Genomic DNA, 23935 nt, shown 5'->3' on the forward strand with positions numbered 1-23935 from the left:
GAACAAAGAAAAGGATGTACAACTGCATTGGCCTTATTGTCCAGAGCTTTAGACTGATTGTTGCATTGTCAAATGATGAAGGCAATATTAATGGAATGGAAGTAAGCTTTTGAATGCATTAACTTCGAATTTCATTTAGAGGAATGAATAGTATATGTTACACTGACGGTAAGGATCTAAATATTTCGATAGTATCTTCTCTCTTAGTATCGGTGGTATTATCTTAGATACCCTTGAACTATTTTGTCATCGCATTGTTTTTTTTTTTCTTTTAAGGCAGGAATGATTACAGTTCAAAAGAATAAGAAGGCTGTTTAAAGTACCAAGAAAACGCTTTGTTGCTCACATTACTGCGGAGCTTAAATATAGAGGATATATGACTAGAATGGATCCACAAAATATGCGAAGTAAGATTTTAAGCTAGTACTATTCATACAAGTAAGAAAAGGAGAAAATCGAAAAAGCTACTGGATAGTTTAATGGATGAGAACTGGAGGTCGCATGAAATCCGTGGCATTGACTTGTTACAGGGGTTACTGAAGTATAAAAAAAGAATGCGAGATGTTTAAGGTCAAGAAGAAGAAAACTGTAACACTTTTAAGAATTCCTGAGAAAAATTGTGACTTTTCTTGAAACAGAATAGGCCGGCAAGATAAAACAATAGAAGATAGAGAAAGGTACAACTTCGTGATTGGAAAAAAACCTGTAGCAATGGCTCCAAGAAATCGCTAAATTATTTATAATAATTTTTAGAAAGGCCTGTACAAAATTTTCATTACAGTATTATAAGAGAAAATCTTCCCAGAGAAAACTCAATTTCGAAATGTTTTTAGTATGAAAATGAAAAACTTTAAAAAAACAGTTTGATAAATAGAAATATTGACTTGAACGTTTTGTATGAATCTTTCATTACATATACTATATATATTTTACATATACCATATCTTGTTCCTGTAAGCAATGAAGTGTGCTAAAAATAAAAAATGTAATAAAGGAAAACCTATCATACATTTTCCTCTTAAAAATGATTATACCAAGAAATATGGGTCAATAGTTTGTTGTGTATCTTTTTTTTTCTTATTTTTTCTGCCAAGACCTCTACTTAACCTCTTTATTTTCCATCGGTTTCCTCTCTATCTTGTGGAAATGTATTGTGTTTCCATAGGGTGGATGATGTTAAGGTATTCTTTTCCTTTTTTTTATTTTCTTTGAAAGCAATGGTATCCTGGTTAAATGGACTATACAAGGGGGATAGAAAAGAGGGTACAAGAAATGGAGAGGCTTCTTACTGGAAGGTTTCCTGTAATAACAATATGGCAGAAACTACTACTGGAGTCTGTCCTGACCTCCTACATCTTTTAACTAGAAAACAATTTTCTTTATGGCCAATCATTGTACTATTTTGTCTGATCTCTTCATGGGTATATTTTATTCTTTACATACAAGCGATGCCACCTTCAAGTATCTTTTGCTTACAATCACATAATTAATCTTACAAGTTGAACGTATGAGTTTAGACCGGTTGACGGTCAGGAGCTATGGTATTATTGAAAATGGAGATCATTAGCATCTTTCTGTTAAAAAAAATCAGTGCTAGAATATCTCAAGAATTTGTATCTAAATGAACATTTTGTTTTCAAAAATTTAGATTTTTCACTGGGTTACTTAATATTGTCACTAAATTGACGTATTTATTTAAACATTATTAAGCTACGTAAAGTTTTGCTCGTTTTTTATTGAAGGCTTATATTGAACTTTTATCAATTAGAATACTCTTCATTCTTCAAGTTCAGGCCAAGAAAATTGAGTTGTTATCAATTAAGTTATCAAATTCTATCTCAAATGAAGCAAGCAATAAGCAATTCAAAGCAAGATTTTTTTTTTCTACAAAAAACTCAATAAACAAAAAATGATTGTTATTTCTTCGTTAGGCTCAATTAAGACTTTTTCTAGTACTGTATCTCTACAAAATTACACTAAAATAATTATTCTAAACTTCTTTTGCAAAATGAATTTTCAAAAATGGAAAAATTATGAAAGCAATTAGAAGGGAGAATTAATTGAAATATTCAAAAGGTACCCCTCTTTAATAGTTTATATTCTCTTCACTTTTATCAATTTTAAAGTACTTATCAACAATTATACAGTATTAACCTCTTTCTGTAGGAGTTTTACATCGAAAGAGATAACATCTGAAATGGGTTCTCCTCCGTCTGTGACGTAATAGACCAATAGATGACTTACTGGGGCCATAGCAGCGCTCACTTTAAACCTGTTAACAGAAAAGATATTTTTTTGTTAATAATAAAACAGTAAAATGATCTTATGACTAATAATGTCTACAATTAACTTAAAATTGGTTGTATTAATAACGCGTTTTTCTAGATGGTCAACCCGGTTAAATTCCAAAACAACCACTTCCCTAGATATTCCCATAAAGGAGTCGTTTCTCATCGTGTACGAAATGTAATGATGTTTCGTCTGTCCATGATCATATTTATTTCTACCTAAATATGAAACTTAGCTCTTCTTTTAAGTAGACCAAAGGGTGGCTGAAGACAGTTACCATATTCTAGGAGAAGAATTCAGAAAATTTCCTCTAATGCTATGTCTTTCTCTCATGACGTTTATGCCTTTCTTCTGCCATTAGAAATATTGCTATAACTGTAAATGTTCTATAGTTCACTTAAAACTTAACGAAGAAAACAGAGTTTTGGGACTCAATGGAACGATGTAATTCCAGTTAAAATACGTCTCAAAAATAAGTCCTGAAAGAAATATTTCACAACTCTATTACTTTAGTGACGTGAAACACTGATTCTCGACAAAAGACCAAAGTTAAACAAACAATACCGACTTTTTAAAAAGACGTAGACAACTGATCACGATTTTCACTAAGAAAACAAACGACAGACGTACACATCATTCTTACACCCAAATAGACTTACGGACTTGAATTTTGGTGTTCAATCAAACGGTCTAATCAACTACATAATAAATCTAAACAAAAATCCTTAGAATCAAACCAAATAAACGGAAACTCATCATCTTTTTCTTGAAAGTAAATCAACTAATGCTAAACAAATTTCATGAACTTCTTAGCACATTTTTCTCTCGTTCGTCACCTCTAGTACCACTGACTTTAACATAATCAATCAAGACGTCTTCGAAGAATGTGACCTTGCCATTTCTTGATAGTCAGGTAGAGAAGTACCACCACTGTTCCTCAATTCAAATTTCTTTAATTTTGTTTTTTGGATATTGAACTCTCCTAAACTTTGCTTCTTACAATAAAGATGTTGTTGCGAAAATAAAGAGGCTGCTGGAGGAAAATTAAAATAAATAAGTGAAAACTTAATAGCGTACAAAATCTAGAATAATTTTTATGTACAGTCAGAAGAATTCATTCGCTCTCACACATTGCGTATCTTACCCACGTTCTTGGTTTTTAAGAGGATCACCTTTAAAAGAGTTGTAGGTGATTAAACAAACCGCTTTGTTCTTTTGTAAAATATATAACTTTTAAGATTTGAAAAGTAATTTAATGATTAATAAATATAAAAGCTGATATTAATAAATCGCAATGCTGGGACCAGTGATTCTAAATTTTCCATTTTTGACTTATTTGACGTAGGTAAGAGACCAAACGTTATATATATTTACTATTTGTTTGTAATGATATAACCTTCTCATTAAATTTTGCTGAGTATTTTTAATTTGACTCTTTTGGCCGTCTTGAAAAAAATTGAAGATTGCATAGATGAAAATTTATGAAAGAATACAAAGTTTCCCAATCATGCACAACACAAAAACTGTAATGTAGCAAGACAATAGCTTATGAAATTCCAGTTCTCAACAATGAACATTTAGCGCTCCCTACATTTTTATAAAAACATCGAAGGCTCTCCTAACTTCTGGCCCTGGAACTTAACAGCACGTTTCACAAAGGCATCGGTTTAAATTCATTTCTTTATTATTTATGACTGCCAATTGTTAATGTTTATTTTATAGCTTAAAGAGATCATGTTGCTTATTATTTTGATAAATATTCTCGGAAACATCATCATTATAAAAGTGATTATGTCTATATTAAATGAAAACAAATACTTTACAAAGTAATGTATTAACTTATCAAACTAAAAAAGAAAATAATTCTAAGATGTGTAGAGATCGCGCCTCTAGAGATGTCTCTCTGGTTCTGAACTGGTGGAATGTAAGTCAATAGTTACAATAAATGTATGCCAATGTTGAAAATAAAGGAAATGTTTCACTCCATAAATTTTTCAACCGCAAAAATTGAATAAAAATTGCTAGAAAATTACGTCACCCTGGTAAGAGAAAATATCTATCCAAGATGAAAAAAAAGGCATGTGCCATTCAAGGGTGACTTCATCAATTATTGTCAGGTCAGAAGACTTTCCAGAATGTTTGAAGTAGAGAAACACCATAAATGAATAAGTAAGTTTGTGAAGAAGCCCTTGGACTTCTGTTATTTCTCCTACCTGCCACTGAAATTGGGAAATAGAAAATTTATTTCCAGATAAGTTTGTAATTTATGGATGACTTTTTCATTTCTTTTTCACAACTTTCTTTCTTTTCTTTTTTTTGTGATCGTTTAGAACTGAAGTGTGTTTACTTTATTTCCCCAGCTACAAACAAGAAATCCTATCATTCACGATTGAAACATTTATAGTTTTGATCAGGAGCACGCCCAGAATTTTTCAGGGGGTATCTGATTTGAGAAGCATATAAAACTTTTTATATTTTAAAAACTATTCTTTCATTTAGAAAACAACACAATCACTTTCCTATTCAAATTGTAACAGGGAAAATGTTTAAAAACAATGATTTAAGCAACACGTATTATTAAAACTATAAAAATAAACATTAATAATTTGACGGTCAAAACTAATTACTCATGTCTCTGTAAGGTTTTCGAATGACCCCAGAACTTTTTCTGCAATACTGTATTTAGATTAGTCTTCTTCAAAAACTTCATGAATTTCGTTTCATCAAACAAATGATTAGTACGATGTATATTCTTAACCCGGACAATCCGTTATAATCAGATATTCAGTTTATGTAAACAGCCTAGGTATTTCCTGAACTTAGTTAACACAATTTTTTTTTTAATTTAAGACGCGTCAACATCTGAGGCAATTAGCAGTCGGATCCTTTTTCAGTTATTGTTATCCTTTATGACTGCACTACTAACAGACAACACCAAGTCTAATCGCCGGACTGTGAGCTATAAGAGAAAATCTAAGGGTAGGCCTGGATAAGGCCCCAGAGCAACTTTGTGTGGGAGGCAAATGCACTAAACACCCAGAAAATATGTTCCCTATGGTTACTAATAACTTGTTAAACTTGCTTTGAATTGCTTTTCTACCTGCTACCATTACATGATCTGTTGGAAACAAAACACATTCCTTGTTTTACAAACTCGAATAGCCCATTTTTTGTTAAACAATAAATAAATCAAGTGCTTACAAGACGCTACGTTCCTTATTCGCCAAATCCCACTTTTCATTGCTAAGTAAGACAGGAGATGACACTTGAGTTTGCTAATATGAAGTCACAAAGTAAAAGAGTTCAAAATGATTCACTACTCAAAGAATACCAGCATGTACATATTACGGATGAATCCATGCTAATTGTGTTTTCCCTTCAATCAGATAATATAATTATTGTCAGTTCAATAACAAGTTTTAATGAATATTAAGACCGTTAATGGCTGGTACGAAATATCACTGTGTACCTAAGATGATGGGAAGGTTACACTCTGTAGTTTTTTATCAGCTGATTGGAATGACTGACCGATGCAATCATATTGATTATAAATTGCACAAGACAATCAAAAAAATAATTTAAACAATCAAAATAGAATAAAATAAAAGTTTCTGGATATTTCGATACATTTTTTTTTTTTAAATTAACCGGGAACAGAGTTGCATTGACCCGAGGAATGTAATCGAATTCCATGTGAACTCTTTCACTTTTACTTCCAAATTTCAGATTCTGAATTCATCTAAATATCTTACTTAGGTTGTTGTAAACTTTAATGCCTCATTCACCACGTCACTTTAAAAAGTCAAGTGACGACTTTTAAAACTACATACAATTGCTTCGTAATTCATAGAACTCTGTAGAAAAAAAAAGGTCACTGCAAAATAAAACACTGATCCTATCACAAAATTTACACGTACTAACACAAATATTTTTTTGAGTGAACGGGGCGCACAAAACATTCATGTATGGCTGGAAACTCAAATTAGAAAATTTGATAAGATTAGCGTAATTTCTCTTATTAGGAGGTGAGAGAGAGAAAACAAAGTTCATTTCTTAAATTGTGGATATTTTAAGGAATTAAACAATTAGCATTCTTAACTTGCCGATTAATTTCTAAAATACAGAAAATAACATTGACTTAATGGACAACTATCGAAAAACTAGACACGTTCTTTCTTAACAACGTTTTTAAAGATAACAATGTACTAACAGTAAAGACAGAAAATTGAATGACACTTCTGTTATAAGAAAACGCTTGACAAGAAATAAGTACTCTCTTTTCTAAATAACATTCTTTCATAACTTGTTTTTTTCTTTCAATCTCTTATTTTTTATTTTTCAAAATATATTTGGACCTGCACTCACTCGACTCTCCCTTACAGCATCATTACACTTCTGATAACCAAATGGATTACAAAAAAAGAAGGAATTTTAGTTTTTGTTTTCTACTTCCGACTAGATCCTTGAAATGTCGGAGCAACGTTCTTTGCACTAACGTTATTCGGGATTGAATTAACAGATAAAACCAAACTTTCTCGAACGTCAACGTATCGTAACTTACTTGAAATCGACCCAAAATCCACGCTAAAGAACGATGGTTTCCATGTAAGTCATAACAGCGGACGACCTAACACTTTTCTAAATAAACTAGAATATGAGAAATGTCTTGCTCTCTTTAAGCTCAATGGTCCTCTTTCATGGACCATTCTTCTAAGTACGAATGAAGGGGTTACGTTTTATTGAAGTAATACAGAATCATTATTTGTGATCTTATTACTCTGTATCTGTTAGATACTCTTTCAGAATGCATAGAGATGTCTAAAAAGAAGAGTGGAGGATTTAAAAGAGATGGGAATAAATCCGATCTTAACCTCTAGATGGTACCCGTTGAGGATGTGTTCTTATATATCCCCCATGGACGGAAGTGAAGTTATCTTCAAGCTAACACTATTGTTGAGAGATTGGCCAAGGGAGTCAACCTCAGTCAACCTGGACAATATATTAGCGAGTAGGTTCCCTCTTGAACCCACTTTTTTTTGAGGATCCTTACAACGTCTGGATGGCGTTGAAAGTCTCCTGAAAGGGCATGGTAATTAAAATTGGTGTTAGAAGGAAATATTACAGATCATGCATCCTCTTGGAGAAGTTTTTCTTGAAAGAGAAATGAGTTGACTCCTGGGAGTAGTTGACTTCTCCCACTTCTTCTCGAACTTCTATAGGGATCTCTAACCTAGGTGACTTACTTTTATCACCCAAAAAAATTGAGCCGCAGGAATGCTGCTTTGTGAAGTACTCTGGCCTTGGCTTCCTGAAAGGAGAAGAGTTTTGATCTGCTTTATATTTGGGAATCTCTGTTGAATAAGTAGAATATTACCTTAATGAGGTCTCTACTCTAAAAGGGTGCAACCAAGGTTTTAGAAAAGGTCAGGACAGGGTACCAAACTAATTAGAACTAGAATTAACTAAAGTCACTTACCCATTACCTAAGTTTGTTTTACCTTCTATTTACCTCTACACTAGAAAACTAGGTACTGCTGTCGTCAGGAAATAAAAGGTAATGGTGGTTCCGACCCAGAACTCTTTTGAGTGTAAAAAGTAAATAATAGTATTAGCCGAGTAACAACTACCGAGGAACTAAATGTAAGCTCTACTTAGTTATTTGTAATATAACTTTCCTAAGGATCTTAACTAATAAATTGAATTTATTTGAACAGTTTGCCGCGGGTAAATGGAACCTTCAGTTCAATAGTAACAGTTACGCTGGATATTATCTGGATCAATATGTACATTCCATTTCAGTACTCCAGCTGTGCACTATAGAAATTGATGTATATGAGAGAACCAAATGGATAGTGTAAATTTTATTAAAACTGTCCGGTAGGACAGTTGTATAAGGGTTGACCATCAAAAACTGCACGAAAAAGCGTAACGTTGAAAAACACCCAACTTTGACAATTTTTTTTCTCTTTTTCTATAAAAGATAAAATTCCCAAATTTTCTTTAAATCTTACTCCAAACCCTCCTTTATAACTGTAATTTTTTTGCAACCACCCAGATCTAATAGGTTTCGAGAAAAAAGTTGCCGAAAATGAGCAAAAACGGCTTTTTCAAAAAATGTTCTTGTTCTTCTTGTTGTTGTTGTTCTTGTTGTTACCTTTTTTGTAAACAACGTAGCGCCAAAACGCGTGAACCGATTTTCATGAATGAGGTGTCATTCGATTCAATATTTTATGTAGATGTGCCTTTTGGGGGTCCCGACGCTGTACATCGAATGGGAGAGGAGTTAGCCCCCTTTATGTAAGGCCCCCTCCAAAATTATTATTACTAATTACTCTGTAAATCTTGGCCCGATTTTGATAAAATTTGTTAGGATGATAGGGTTAGGGCTCCCCTACGTAACATTAAAGCGGCGATCAGCTCTTACACTTGTTAAGGGGAAGTATAGCAATCGTTTCAAATTATCGACACGTGAACCGATTTTTATGAATGAAGTGTCATTCGAATCGAAATTTTTTACAGATTTGCACTTTAAAAGTCTCGGCACCGTGCCTCATAAGGAGGGGAGTTTGCCCCACCCAAATAAGGCCCTTTCTAAAACTATTATTACCAATATTTCTATAACGCTTAGTCCGATTTTGATAAAATTCAGCTCGAATAAGTGGTTAAAGCTCCTCTACGTTGCTGATTCTCTTGCTCCTACTAAGAGGAAGTACTGCAATCGTTTAAATTATCAATGAGTGAACCGATTTAAATCAATGAATTGTTCGATTAAAAAATCTTTGCCTCTTTGCCTTTTAGGGAGAAGTACTGCAATCCTAGTTTATTTTTCTTACTCCTCTTAAAAGGAAGTACTGAAATCGCAGTTTAATTTTGCTATTTACGTACAAATACCTTCCTATGTTATTCAAAACGCTTTCTAAAAAAAATTGTTATTGAGGATGGTTTGGGAGCCGCAACTACAATCATTTTTTAAAAAGATCTCTCCAGTGGTAGTTAACACCTTATCAGGTTATAATGATAGAATTGCTTATTCCAAATTTTAAAAAAATCTGTAAAGCAGATATGTAACTTTGTAAAATAGACAAAAAGGAAAATCTATCCAAAAGGTACAAAAATCTCCTTAACAAAAACTTAAGTTTAAAATGTTAAGTATAAGGGTTGATTAAACGCCAAAAGGTACACAAATCAGCGAGTACCCAACATTTCATTAATACCTCATTAATATTTAAGTAATTCTACTGCATTAATTTTCATTAATAAGTTATTTTTTAGATTTTATTAGATATCACAGACCCTTATGCTGGCCACTTCATTTATATTATTTTTTTGTTATAATTATGATAAATCACATATACGTACATGCATGTTAAAGTAGAAAAAGACAAAGTTAGAGTAGGCTACTGTCTTGAATTCGTCTTACCGAAATATTCGTGAGCACAATTAACACACAGTTAATAACAAGTAGATTATTAAACAATAATTATTCATTTCTCTATTGTAATTTAATTTAGTCCCCCTAATTTTACTTATAGTAAAATACTGGAATAATTAGCTGTCCTAAATATATGCATATCTTATTTACTTTATATTACATATATACAACATTGTGGGAAGAACACCTAGATGGAGAATGTAATTGAAGAAAACTATATTATTTGCGATAAAGCCAAATAATTATTACCTATTATTATAAACGTTTGACTACTTCATAAAATAACAATTACTTTAATCGAAGAATGAACTTAAACCGACGATTTTTATTTAAGAAATAAAAATAAATAAATAAAATAAACAAAATCATTGATGTTTGTTGGTGTAAGCATTTTTTTAAACAAGGTTTTGAATTTTTTAGCCTCATATTTTTATTTTATTTTTTATAACGTTTTTCTTTTTAACCTGTAATTAATAGTTTGATTATTATAAATAACTAGATATTACAGTCAATCTACAGTGCTACTTGAACATATATTTTGTAGACGAAAATGGCCAGCATAAGGGTCTGTGATATCTAATAAAATCTAAAAAATAACTTATTAATGAAAATTAATGCAGTAGAATTACTTAAATATTAATGAGGTATTAATGAAATGTTGGGTACTCGCTGATTTGTGTACCTTTTGGCGTTTAATCAACCCTTATACTTAACATTTTAAACTGTAAGTTTTTGTTAAGGAGTAATTAGTCGTAACTATGGCCACACCAATTAGTTTCCTATTTTACAGATTTTTGGGAAATTTCTCAATGGCTTCTATTTTCTTTTTGTTTTAAGTGGGTATGCCATCAATTTAGAAAATAATACAGTTTTAAATATGCACAATTTCAATACTCCATTTTTAATAGTAGTAAGAGAAATTAAAAAAATATTTTATGCATCTTTCAACTTTTTTGCGAACAATTTTCATTTGAATAGAATTGTGGCTTTAAAGAATAACCCTTAATTTTCTATTATTATAGGGAAAAACGAAAACTCTATCCCCACAAATGTAATGCAAATTATAAAATTGGATAATCAATGATATCCTTGGGTATGACAAGTTCAAGTAAGAATTCCACACAAAAAAAAAGAAAAAAGTTAGCTTTGTGGATGGGATAAAGTATTGAATTTCCGTTTGTGAAAGTCAGAGCACGAGCATGACCTACATTTGTATTCTAGACATAGGAGGCAACATCGGAGTTTTGCAAGGCGGCTGGAGGAAAAAAGACTAAGCTCGGGGGAGGCCTAACTTTTTTCCAAAGACAAACGGAGAAGGTGTGAGGGAGGATACAGCGTAGAGAAAATGGGAGAAGGCGGTAAAGACACCGTATGCGGAGGGCCGACAACTACTACTACTACTACAATAAAGAGACAGGAGAGGAGAGCAAACAAGAAAGAATGGAGTAAGCGAGAGGAAGTCCATGGTTATACTGGTGTTACCCTGCCGAGCAGCCGTTACATGACGTTAGATATTTGCATAGACTGTTTGCGGTAGTGATCAGCCCGGGATGCTGGAAGCAAGCCTCCTCTCCTGTCTCTTCGCCAAACATCCTCGTCAACCAAAATAGTCACCCTAGACAAGATCTCTCTTACCTGTCCACCAGATCCGCTTACAGCTTTAACTCACACAGTACCCATACATCCAACTCAAGATAATTTCTACTTCTTCTTTTAAATCCCTTATTACTTGAGATTTATTTACTTTAAAGAAGCATTTCTTCTACTAATCTCTTAACGTAATTATGATAGTTTTTTTTAACCTTATCAAGCAATCATTAGCCATGTAATCAATTTTAAATTAACCCAACTTCAAGTTATAAAATGAAAGTTGAATTTAGTCTAATTTTCTAACAGTACAGTTGGAATATGGATACAATGAAAAAAAAAATCGGCACCAACCAATCAATTTCCTTCCCATCACATAATTCAATTTTTTTTTTTATTTGTTTTCTTTTTTTGGCATTTACAAAAGTGAAAATGAAAGTAAAAATAAAATAATAAAACAGCAGAAATTAAGGAAATGAATTAAAACAATTAGAATTTCGGAGGAAGCTGAATAGAAAGGAGATAACTGAATAGACGGAATTTAAAGATGGATAGGGTAGGAGCATGGCGGACAGATGAAGGCAAGGAGTTCCATAGAGAGGTAGCACGTATGAGGAAGGACTTGTCAAAGGATGAGGTACGGTGAGAGGGAATATAAAGATCAGATGAGCGAGATCTAGTGTTACGGGAATGGATGGAGGATTTAAACTTAAGGAGTTGAAAAATATAGGAAGGCCTTTGAGACTGGATGACTTGAAAAAGGAAAGAAGCCAAAAAATATTGGCGGCGATAGACAGGAAAAAGCCACTTCAACTCATCGTAGCAGTGCGAAATGCGAGAGTCTCTGGAAATGCTGAAAATAAATCTTATGAAGCAGTTCATGAGGCGCTTAAGCTTAGCTTCAATATCACCAGATAGACCGCCATACACTAAACAACCATAGTCGAAATGGGGGAATATAAGAGAGGAAACTAGGAGTTGCCGGGTCTTAATTGGAAAAAGTACTACAACTAATGGATGGATCAGTACTCTATATTCCTGCCATCCTTATAGCTTAACCGAAATTAAAATCACGTAATCCTTCTCTAATCATTTTCTTGCATTCATTCTACAACTTTTAAATACATTCATATTTCTTTGCTAACTCTGCTATAGACTTAAGCACATATATGTTGGTGGAGAATATTATGTTCTCGGAGCGAAATGGTGCATCTAAATACCTGTATATGTCGTCAAACATTCGTTTCCTTTCTACCACATAACGTGGACATATCATTATTACATGTTTGAAATCCTCCTCCTCATTGCAATCTACGCAAAGAGGAGAGGACCTTTTGTTGATCTTGTGTAGATACGATCCGCACACCGCGTGGTTCGCTCTCAGCCTGCTTATTGTCGTAACAACCCATTTATTAGTGACAGTTCCCTTAAACCGTGGTTTTCTGGATAACTGATTTCCCATAGTTTTATAGAATCTTCCTTTATTACCATTACTGTAATCTGTTTATTTTAAATTGGAATTTATACTCAAAAAAAAAAAGATGGTTTCAATATTTATACAATGATCCCCCACACCACAACTTGATATACGAGTAATTACAGAAAACGTGATGACAGTTCCTCTCAGAAAGCTCAAAAACGATCCAAACGAAAACAAAAATTGAAAGCCAAAGTTCAAAGAAAACCTTTTACTAAACTATTGCTTAAGTGCAGATCGCACAGAGTGCACTTGGTGATTCCAAGGGAAGAGCTTATGCACCAATAAACGGAGTAGAGAGCTCGTATTTCTGGTCAGCTCATCGGCCACTTCATTATTTCTGATTCCAGTATGACCTGGCACCATCTCAAAGACTATCTTCTTGTGCCGGCTTTAGGGACACCCCGCATTTCTAAAAAAAAAAACAAGGGATGAGGCTATTTTACAAACTACTAGCGCGCATTCAGTGCAACCTGCCGGTCCGAGACAATGAGAATCTCCTTATGTTCAAGGCACTTTTCAGCGCTGCGCTGATTTTAAAAGATTAAAAAAATAATCTACTGCAACTAAGTTTAGGTAAGGAAACAACCGTTTTTCAATTTTATCAAAATAGTAAATTAATTTTCCTACAATAATTAAAGCATAAAAAAAAATTAATTATCCTCTATATAAGTAATAAAAACTTTATTAATTTAAATAAAAAAATGTTAAGCTATAAGAATCGAGAGCGGAAGTTTAAGGGAGGAAGATAGAAAAGAAAAACTCTTCGCCGTGAGCTAAATTAAAAAACAGCCCATTGAAATTATGGAAGCAGAGGATGAAGTAGAGGCGGATGTAGTTTATAATGAGTAACGGACGGCCAACAGAGCTAGGAGACCCATCCCAGAACAATACAAGAGTTTCGTGAACAAGTTAGCCAGCTTAAAGCGCCACTGAGAGAGGAGAAAGAGAAAAAAAAGTGTGAAGTTGTAAAAAAAAAGTTTTCTAAAGAGAAAGAAGAAAAAATTAAAATAAAGTGATAAGGAAGCCGAGAAAGCTGGTGGAACGAGAATGCAAAAATAAAACAAAATGTAAAAAAACGTAATTCCTCTCGGTTTTATTGGTAAATATAATTATGTCAGTTTTAATTGAAAAATTAAAATACACATAATAATGAATTCTGCTCTAATTTGTATCTTTTTTAAACATAATTTTTATTTTCTTTGAGGTTTAATCATTGTGTCAAATTTAAGACAAATACAATAGGAAATGTCCATATACAGTTGGCAACAAGTCAGTCAAATGTCGAAGAGTCAGTAACGGAACATACTTACTTCCGTCATGGCCATCTACGGCTTGATAACCGCTCCAGATATATTAATTTTTTGAAAATAAATGGAAAACATTGACCGCCACATAAGTTCCAAAACATAAGGATGTGTAATCAGAAACAGTTTGATGAATAGATTGAGAATGAAAGATGCCATGGACATTTAGACAGCATTTCGAGGGAAGGGAACCCACTAAGCAGTACAATAGATTTTTGGAGAAACCATTCCAATCTCTCAAATTGACTCACTCATTCACCTGACTAGGGTACCTCCCTCTTCAGGATATCTAAACAAGCAGGATAATCAGAAAATCTGTTCCAGAAGTTTGTATGTCAAGTCACGTCCGATGGACACAACCGTCGGTATGGGAAGGTTCAATTAAATTTAAGGTTTTCTTCGTTGACATGCCTTTCCAGATCACACAAACAAAAAAAAAAACAACTTCTTTGTATTCCATGCTGACCTCAGAACAAATATTTTTAAGCGAAAACCTCAACATCGAAAATCTATCTAATTGCAAGACTAAGAGAGAAAAAATAGGAGAGGCGCAAGTAAATAAGGTTTTGCAAGAAGGTTTTATGGTTGTTATGCACACAATATCTAGAATAAACAGGGTTAACTATAAGGACAAGGGGGAGTAAGATTAAGTAAACACAAGCCTTTTGGCAGCCCCTGGTAAAACCAACTAATGTAGAATACAGAGTATTATATATGTATGCAAACAAAAAGGTACAAATTGGCACACCATTAAGTCTAGTGATTGGACACTTTAATTAAAATAATATGCTTCACGAACCTTAGATTTTGAATCATTTTGAAAGAAAATCTGAAGGGAATCAAAATTTAACCTACTTCCTTTCAACAGTGTGATACATAAACAATCGTTACAGGTACAGATTACCTGGTCCTATCAAAAAAAAAAGATCACTAAAAAGCCTCTAACACTCAAGAGATTTTAGATACAGCTAGAATAATGGGAAAATTGGTAAAAATCCCATAAAAGCACGGTTTGAATTGCCCGCATCAGAAATTTACCTCAAAAGAGTTGAATAAATGAATAGTAACCTTCAAGGGCCTCTTCCAACCGTCGACTGGAGTCAATGGTCAAAGGGTTGAGAAGGGAAGATATGCTACAGTGGTCCCTCGGCTCCTTACTTCTTCCCGATGGAAGCTATAAAGGATGTAGCGAGAGAGGAGGAGGAGGAGGTACCATCCGAGCACGAGAGATTTTTATGTGACGAGACGGCGCTAATGAACCAAGCTGGTAGATTGCAATGAGGAGGAGGATTTCAAACATGTAATAATGATATGTCCACGTTATGTGGTAGAAAGGAAACGAATGTTTGACGACATATACAGGTATTTAGACGCACCATTTCGGCTACGAAGACATAATATTCTCCACCAACATTTATGTGCTTAAATCTATAGCAGAGCTAGCAATGAAATATGAATGTATTTAAAAGTTATAGCCGATTAGAATGAATGGAAGAAAATGATTAGAGAAGGATTACAGTGATTTTAATTTTGGTTAAGCTATAAGGATGGCAGGAGTATAGAGTACTGATCCATCCATTAGTTGTAAGTTTGTATGTAAATAGTTGTATATAGTAGAGGGATGAATGTGTGAAGGGAATGTATTTGTAGGTAAGAATGGAGAGTGAGTGATATTCTAGTGATAAGCACCTAGACGATGCTGGCTGTGGGGCGAAAGCCAATGCCAAAAAAAAAAAAAAAAAAAAAAACAAGCTGCCGATGCGCCGAGAAAAGCAGTAACAATCAGGGAAGGGATTAGCTTATGCTGGAGTAAGACCCGAAAATCCCGGGTACGAATCCAGTTTTTGGCACTTAAGATTCTCTCTTCCTAGGTGCTCCTTACAGCTCACGCGGCCCGTTGATGTACAAAGTAGCATCTAACGAGAGAACACTGTCTGTAAAAAGCACCGAGCGACAATGACTCGTCTTAAATTACAAAAATGAAAATTAAAACCATATGGATTTCTGAATCCAGCTGCCTGCCTTTAGCATTTCACTTCCTAAGACCCTAAATTATTACAGCTCACAGTCCGGTGGTGATAGTGTAGCATGAAACACGTTTACAATGCCCGGAAACTGGTAGGGCACTTAAAAAAAAAGCCTGCGGGCGCCTATTAACCTCAGCAAATGTTGACGCATCTTGAACTGAAAAAATAAAATAAATAAATAAATAAAAAGAAAAACTAAATAAATAATAAAACAATAAGAACAGGAAACTGTGAAGATTAACTTTTAGGTATCTCTACTAATGACCTCATATCTTAAAAAGAGTCTTACATAAAGAAAAATGTAATATTTCAACTTCCTGTATTTTTTTCTTTTCCTTTTTGAGGTAGAATGTACTTACATCGATTTACAATTGTAAGAGAAAGTGTAAAATGAATAGAGACATTAAAGAATAGTTTAGAAAGAGCAAATACTACAGAAAACAAAAAAAAAAAGGAAAAAATTTAAGATAAAATCGGAAAAGCGTATTTATGGTTTTCCAATAATATTTAAAGCGATTGGGAAGGCATCTCTCTCTCATATATATATGTAAACTGCAATAAAGAAAAATCCGATACCTCTAGTGCAGAGTTACAGTTATCACGGCTCTTCCTTCCCCCTGTCGATGCAATAGTAATAACCAATAAAAAAAAATCTCACGGCACAAGTTTTTTTTATTACATATAAATTTATTTTATTTTCTTTAAATATTTTATTATTATATATTTAGTTTTGAGTTGTTTATTTTATTAAATTTTTTTCTACTTCTGTAACAACATTTTGTAATACATAAAATAAATTCTCTTCGCATGTACGAGATCGTAAAAATTAAAAACTGTGCGATAAAGTTTGGCTAGGATTGTCTGCTATTTTGTAATATTTTTTGTTTTTTTTTCATTACATTTACTGCCCATATAAAGTGAAGTTACAGCGATGATAAAGCTGAAAGTGTTGTAAAAAAAATATTGTATCTGAAGAGTGTGGAGGACATGCATCTGGATTAAACTTAAATTTTTATAGTTTTTTGTTTTTTTAAACTTTCCCCCCACTCTATTTGAACAACAAGGATTATGCGATTACGCGCATATCGATTTTTAAAGCTTTCAATACAAAAATCCGCCTTGAAATCTCGTTAAATGCGAAAAAGTGTGTGTGTTTTTTTTTTTTTAACAAACTGACCCTGTGTTATGGAGTAACATAAACCAAAAACAGAAAAACGCATAAAGTTCAAAGTTAGTATTAGACTCTTGACATTGGACCATAAACGTACCAGATTGGAAATGTCCGAACAAAGTCTGGCCCGTTTTCAGCGCAACCAACAAGATTTTTTGCGCCAGTTTGTGACTACAGATGAAACTTGGGTCCACTACTATACCCCAGAGACAAAAAAGCAGTCAAAGCAGTGGGAAACATGCTGAGTCACCACCACCAAAGTAAGCAAAGGCAGTACGTTCGGCCGGAAAGGTCATGGCCTCAGTTTTCTGGGATGCAAAAGGCATTCTGCTGATAGATTATCTTCCTACTGGCCAAACAATTACGGGCCAATACTATGCAAACCTCCTAGACCGACTACAGGAAAAGATACGCGAAAAAAAAGGCTTGGTTTGGCAAGGAAAAAAGTCATCTTCCATCAGGACAAACGCCCGCCCGCACACAAGTGTTATTGCCATGGCAAAACTTCATGAACTGAGGTACGAATTGTTGCCACATCCACCTTATTCACCCTGATTTGGCACCATCAGACTTTCATCTCTTCCCCAAGCTGAAAATTTTCCTCGGTGGACGGAGATTTCCTACAACGGAAGAACTGACAGCCGAATTGGAGAGGTACGTATTTTGCAGGCCTGGATGAATCTCATTTTAGAGATGGGATCAAGGCATTGGAACATCGCTGGACCAAATGCATTAGTCTACAGAGAGACTATGTTGAAAAATAAAAGCAGTTCCACCGAGGTAAGACACTTCTTTCTAGTACATTCTGAGAACTTTTCAAACCACCCTCGTATCATGGCATTTTTTTTAATGACCCCAGTATTATGCGCTACAGACAGAACCAACCAGAAATGCAATTTACTGAACCCATTTTTTTAGTTTTTTGCCATTTTCTACAAACTTCTAAAGCTCATTACACACATGTAGAACTTATAACTTTCATTTTTAAAAACTTTTCTTAGAAAAATCCTTAACCTTTCTTAAGACAGTTTGGGAGCGGGGAGAGGTACATAGGTTAAGCTTGTCCCTCTGAAGCAGGTCTGTGGGACTTTTTTTTTTTAGTAAAAGAGCTAGCAGCAAATTCAAAATAAATCAAATAATTTAAATTTAAAAAAATGGAAGTTGAGATTGTAATGAAGGTAAGACAAAGTTGAGAGAAAAATCATGGGGGATATTTTTGAGATAATGTCAAAAAAAGAAGGGGGAAATCCAATCGATAAATTGATAATTCCTGTTTGGGGGTAATCCCCCCCCAAAATATAATCTTATTAATCACAAATTTGTACAGAGTACAACTTACAAGTAACGAAGATATTAGCTAAACATTCTTTAATTGCTTTTAAAAGTTCACTTTGTTTTTTATATCAGGCTGGGATACCTTCTGGGAGGCTAAACAGTTTCAAAGAAATAGTAAGCCACTTCTCCTTACCGAGGGTTTCAATACGTTTAAAGAAAACTTAAAAAAAAATTACGAGAATATCTAAGGAAATAAAATCAGCTGTGTATTTTACAGTATTTATTTTTGGGCGCTCATCTCTTAATATAATTTAAAACAAATGTTTTAATAATATAAAATAGCTTTTAAGGCTTCTCTTTAAGGAGAGAGAAAACCCTAATACTTCCGGCCCCCATTATAATTTAGCTTAATACAAAGAAAGAGGAAAAGTGAAAAAAAACAGAGAGAGAGAGAGAGAGAAATACTAAAAATGTTTACACTTAGTTAACTTCACAAGAAGCATAAAAAATTCTCCCACTTCCGTCCTCTCATTTCCTGGTATAATCAGAAAGGTAGCCCCCTATATTGCTGTACATTATGTAGGATGTACATCTATCTATCCCTTTGAACTATCTACACTTGAAATATTTAAATGTAATCTAGAATAGTTTTACATTCTCCTTAAAGATAGATATTCCAATTTACTTTCTATGGTAATGGATTTAATCTAATTTTCTAAGGAGTAACTGCTTTCTAAATATTAGCAACATTTTCCTTACAATTTCGGAGCAGATCTATTTATATGTACGAGGGTCGTTTGAAAAGTCCGTGCAAAGTCAGAGAGATAGCACTACTGGCGCGTATCGAGGTTATGTTTAGTTAGTAGCATCTCTTGGAAGAACACACACCAAGTTTCAGCCAGATCGGTCTATTTCTTTGTGTTTGGCATTCGTTTGAATCGAGGAAGGCGAGTGATTTTCAAAAAATGGACGAAAAAGAATTTCGTGTGTTGATTAAACACTACTTTATGAAAGGCAAAACGCCTCAGGAGACTAAAGAGAAGCTTGATAAACATTATGGTGACACTGCACCTTCGATTAGAACAGTTTTAAGTGGTTTCAAAATTTTCGGAGTGGCCATATGGGCACAAGTGACGCTGAACGTTCTGGACGCCCTGTTGAGGTTACTACTCCAGAAATCATTGATAAAATCCATGATATGGTGATGGATGACAGAAGAGTGAAGGTGCGTGAGATTGCTAGTGCTGTGGGCATCTCGAATGAACGGGTACATAATATTTTGCATCAACATTTGGACATGACAAAGCTATCCGCAAGATGGGTGCCGCGATTGCTCACGCTTGACCAAAAACGAAATCGTGTGAAGTGTTGCAAGGACGGTTTGCAGCTGTTCCAGAAGAATCCGCAGGACTTTAAGCGTCGTTTCGTCACTGTGGATGAAACATGGATACATCACTACACTCCTGAGACCAAAGAACAATCTAAACAATGTGTTACCAAGGGGGAATCTGCGCCAAAAAAGGCGAAGACCGTTCCTTCGGCCGGAAAGATTATGGCGACTGTCTTTTGGGATTCGCAAGGAATAATCCTCATCGACTATCTGGAAAAGGGTAAAACTATTACAGGTGCATATTATTCATCGTTATTGGACCGTTTGAAAACCGAGCTGCAAGAAAAACGCCCACGATTGGCCCACAAAACAGTCCTTTTCCATCACGACAACGCACCAGCTCACACCTCAGCAGTTGTGGTCGCAAAATTAATGGTAATAGGGTTCCAACTCGTTTCACATCCCCCCTATTCTCCAGACTTGGCTCCCTCGGACTACTATTTGTTCCCAAATATGAAGAAATGGCTGGCGGGAAAAAGATTTTATTCAAACGAGGAGGTGATTGCAGAAACGAATGGCTATTTTTCAGACTTGGACAAATCCTATTATTCGGAAGGGATCAACAAACTAGAGCAGCGTTGGACGAAGTGTATAAGCCTAAAAGGAGACTATGTTGAAAAATAAAAAAGGTTTACCCCAAAAAATTAAGTAGTTTTTATTTTTGCACAGACTTTTCAAACGACCCTCGTACACACATATATAGCTACATAATACAACTCACAGTACATCTCTCTTAGTCTGTCAGCCTGTCTCTAGTTAATTTTGTACTAATAAATTTAACAACAATCAATGGTTAAGTGATTGATATCTGATAGTTTCAGAATCGAGATTTCAGTTAATATTATTTTAGAAAATTAATGTTTGGAATGTGTCAGAGGCAGAGGTTCGAGAATGATTAGCAAACTGTCCAAATTCTAGACTAATATTAATTTTATGTATAGTTTTATCTGTGTTTTTTCTTACAACTAAGGAACTTGTTTTTTTTACAACTATTTAAAAGTTTTAGACTCCTTATTTCCACGAGAAATTTATGTCCCATGAATCCAATAAAGTGTTTTTTTACAATATTGTCTCTAAACTAAAAAAATTCAGACAGCTGTATATTTCCATATACAGGGTGACCAGAGTTATATGCTCCACCCACTTTTTTTTTAACGGCAGGAAATTTCGAAAAAATAAAAAACACGTATTTAATCATTTTTAGTCTAGTTTATTTTCAGTGATTGACCCATTTTTTAAACCGCTGTATCTCGAGATACAGCATCTAACTTTTGTTTTTCAAATGGAACGTTATATTTTTTTTGTTGCGTATTTTTATAGTATTTGAGCTCCTAAAAACAACAAAAAAAAATTTTTTGAAATCGGTTAGGTTTTTCAAAAGTTATGGTAATTTAAAATATGAAAAATAAATTTCAGTTTATTGTCAAAATTACGTTATTTTTTTTTAAAGAATCTGTTCAAACTGGACACAATCAACGGATAGGCAAGCCAAAGCTATGGACTCCCACGCTCTGCTTGTAGCAGCACTACAAGTAGTGGTGAAGTCAAGATCTAGGCAGGCTAGAGTTATTCGACGTTTCAGATCAAGGACTGAAGCCACGGGGTTAAGGTAACTTTTTAGATATCCCACAAAAAATAGTCCATTGGGGTTAAATCCAAAGATCGAGGTGGCCATTGGATGGAACAATGAGACCCTAAGCACTTTTCATGGAAATTTCTGTTCAGGTAACCTCCAACAACTCTCGCATTATGTGCCGGGCAACCATCTTGTTGAAAATACATATCTAGCCGACGTTGTAGAGGAACATCTTCAAGCAGAACTGGCAAAATGTCTGTTAAAAAAAGTTAGATACCTTGTACCAGTTAAGTTCTTTCTGTAGAAGTATGGGCCGATTAGTTGATTTCCTAAAACTCCACACCAAACGTTTGTAGAAAATACAACCTGAACGTCGAATAACTCTAGCCTGCCTAGATCTTGTCTTTGCCACCATTAGTGCTGCTACAAGCAGAGCGTGGGAGTCCATAGCTTTGGCTTGCCTATCCGTTGATTGTGTCCAGTTTGAACAGATTCTTTAAAAAAAATAACGTAATTTTGACAATAAACTGAAATTTATTTTTCATATTTTAAATTACCATAACTTTTGAAAAATCTAACCGATTTCAAAAAATTTTTTGTTGTTTTTAGGAGCTCAAATACTATAAAAATATGTAAAAAAAATATAACGTTCCATTTGAAAAACAAAAGTTAGATGCTGTGTCTCGAGATACAGGTGTTTAAAAAAATGGGTCAATCACTGAAAATAAACTAGACTAGAAATGATTAAATACGTGTTTTTTATTTTTTCGAAATTTCCCGCCGTTAAAAAAAAAGTGGGTGGAGCATATAACTCTGGTCACCCTGTATAAACTTTATATTTCAAGCGGGTCTAACTATCTGCCTAAATGAATTTAAATAATCTAAATTCTTCAACCATAGAACTTTCACTTTATTATTTATTTATTTATTTAGGAAATAATTTGTAAATTGAAATATTTCAATGGTTGTTAGTAATTCTGATTTCACCACCTAACGAGCTGAATTTGAACAAAATTATCATTAGATTAGATTTGTTTAGAAGAGGAAGTAATAAAAAATATAAATAGTGTCTCCCTTAAGTGATTATGTTCGTTCATTGATTTTTAGGCCCGTTTTAAAAGTGTACATTGTATGTAATGTGATGGTGAGCTACAGTTTTCATGATGAGTAATTATCAACGGCTGTTTATAGGCCTTGTGTATATTGCATGAATGTTAGATGTTATTTTTGTTGTTAGGCTGGAATATCCGTCAAAATCCCTGCAGAAATGACTAATCCACTTCTCCCAACCACGACGAGGCATTAAGCAAAAAAAAAAAAAACAAAAAAATCCAAATGAATATTTCTTGAGAATAAAAAAATGGAGGAAGAAAAGGATTTTCCTTATTCCATAAATGTGACGTATCCAATAACCATGAAAGAAATCATAAAAACTGAAATGTAGAAAGGAAAGCCTCCAAGAATTGCCAGTTTTATACAGTTACGCTACTATAAGTACTGTCTTCTACAGCGCTCAAGATGAGTGAGTATCTTATATACACAAGACATCCTTTGAAGTTGAGAAAAAAGCTTTTCCAGAGTGAATTTTCTAAGAACATATCCTCGGGCATATATGTAACTATAATTTCTTTCCCTTTTTTGGAATTTCAAACAATGTATATCTAGTATTCAGACAGGAAATTGCAATAGAATGAAAGGATTTTGATAGAAAAGAAAAAAAAAGGAAATTCATTATTACGTCAATCAATGAGATCCTATTTTTCTTTCTATGAGTCTCACTACCGGAAAATAGTGGTATCTGTAACGAGAGAACACTAAACATAGGAAGCCCAGACTCACTGCACTTCGATCAAAGTAGGTCAACTGTGAACCTCCTTGTGGCAGATATGCTGTTCATTCAGCTTACAGTAATGCCAATTTTTTCAGGCGGGCTTTACGTCCAACTACCACATTAGCCGGAGACGACTAAAAAACATACTTTACTATAAATTTCTCATATTAAACATTAAATAAAATCCTAGGTCTAGATAGGGAATCGAACCTACTATAACTATACCAATAATACATCTTAGCTTTGCGGGTCTATAACCACTCGGCTATCGTGGCACTTACCATTCAGGCTATTTTAAATAATAATCACCACGTAGCAGGTGACGAAACCCAGTCTCTTCTAGGGAAGTTCCAGGTAGAGCAAATAACTATCTAGGCTCTCCAGGGGCCTGGAAAGATAAAAGAGTTAACTACTCATTGGTATAGCCCAGCAGCACCCTAATGTTCTGAGGACGGTTTCTCCAAATTAACGCTCTCTAGCACTGTTCTAGCAAGAAGAGCAAGATGCTGACAGTATCTGCATAACCACTCTCTGGTCTAAATATTTACCTCCTGCAACATCCTCCCAAGATAT

General features: G+C 34.1%; 1 protein-coding gene across 14 annotated transcripts in view; it reads right to left on the reverse strand.

The window, feature by feature from the left end:
• The window catches only part of LOC141448011 (C3 and PZP-like alpha-2-macroglobulin domain-containing protein 8), a 413880-nt gene that overhangs the window by 20067 nt on the left and 369878 nt on the right, over positions 1–23935 (reverse strand). For all 14 annotated transcript variants that reach the window (XM_074116013.1, XM_074116012.1, XM_074116011.1 and 11 more), the window contains one exon: positions 2155–2272. In XM_074116013.1, coding sequence (XP_073972114.1) covers positions 2155–2272 — 118 coding nt within the window. The remainder of the gene's footprint in view (positions 1–2154; positions 2273–23935) is intronic.

This window comes from Rhodnius prolixus, unplaced genomic scaffold, assembly GCF_049639745.1.
Source record: "Rhodnius prolixus isolate KJV_2025 unplaced genomic scaffold, Rpr scaffold_13, whole genome shotgun sequence".
Taxonomy (NCBI): domain Eukaryota; kingdom Metazoa; phylum Arthropoda; class Insecta; order Hemiptera; family Reduviidae; genus Rhodnius; species Rhodnius prolixus.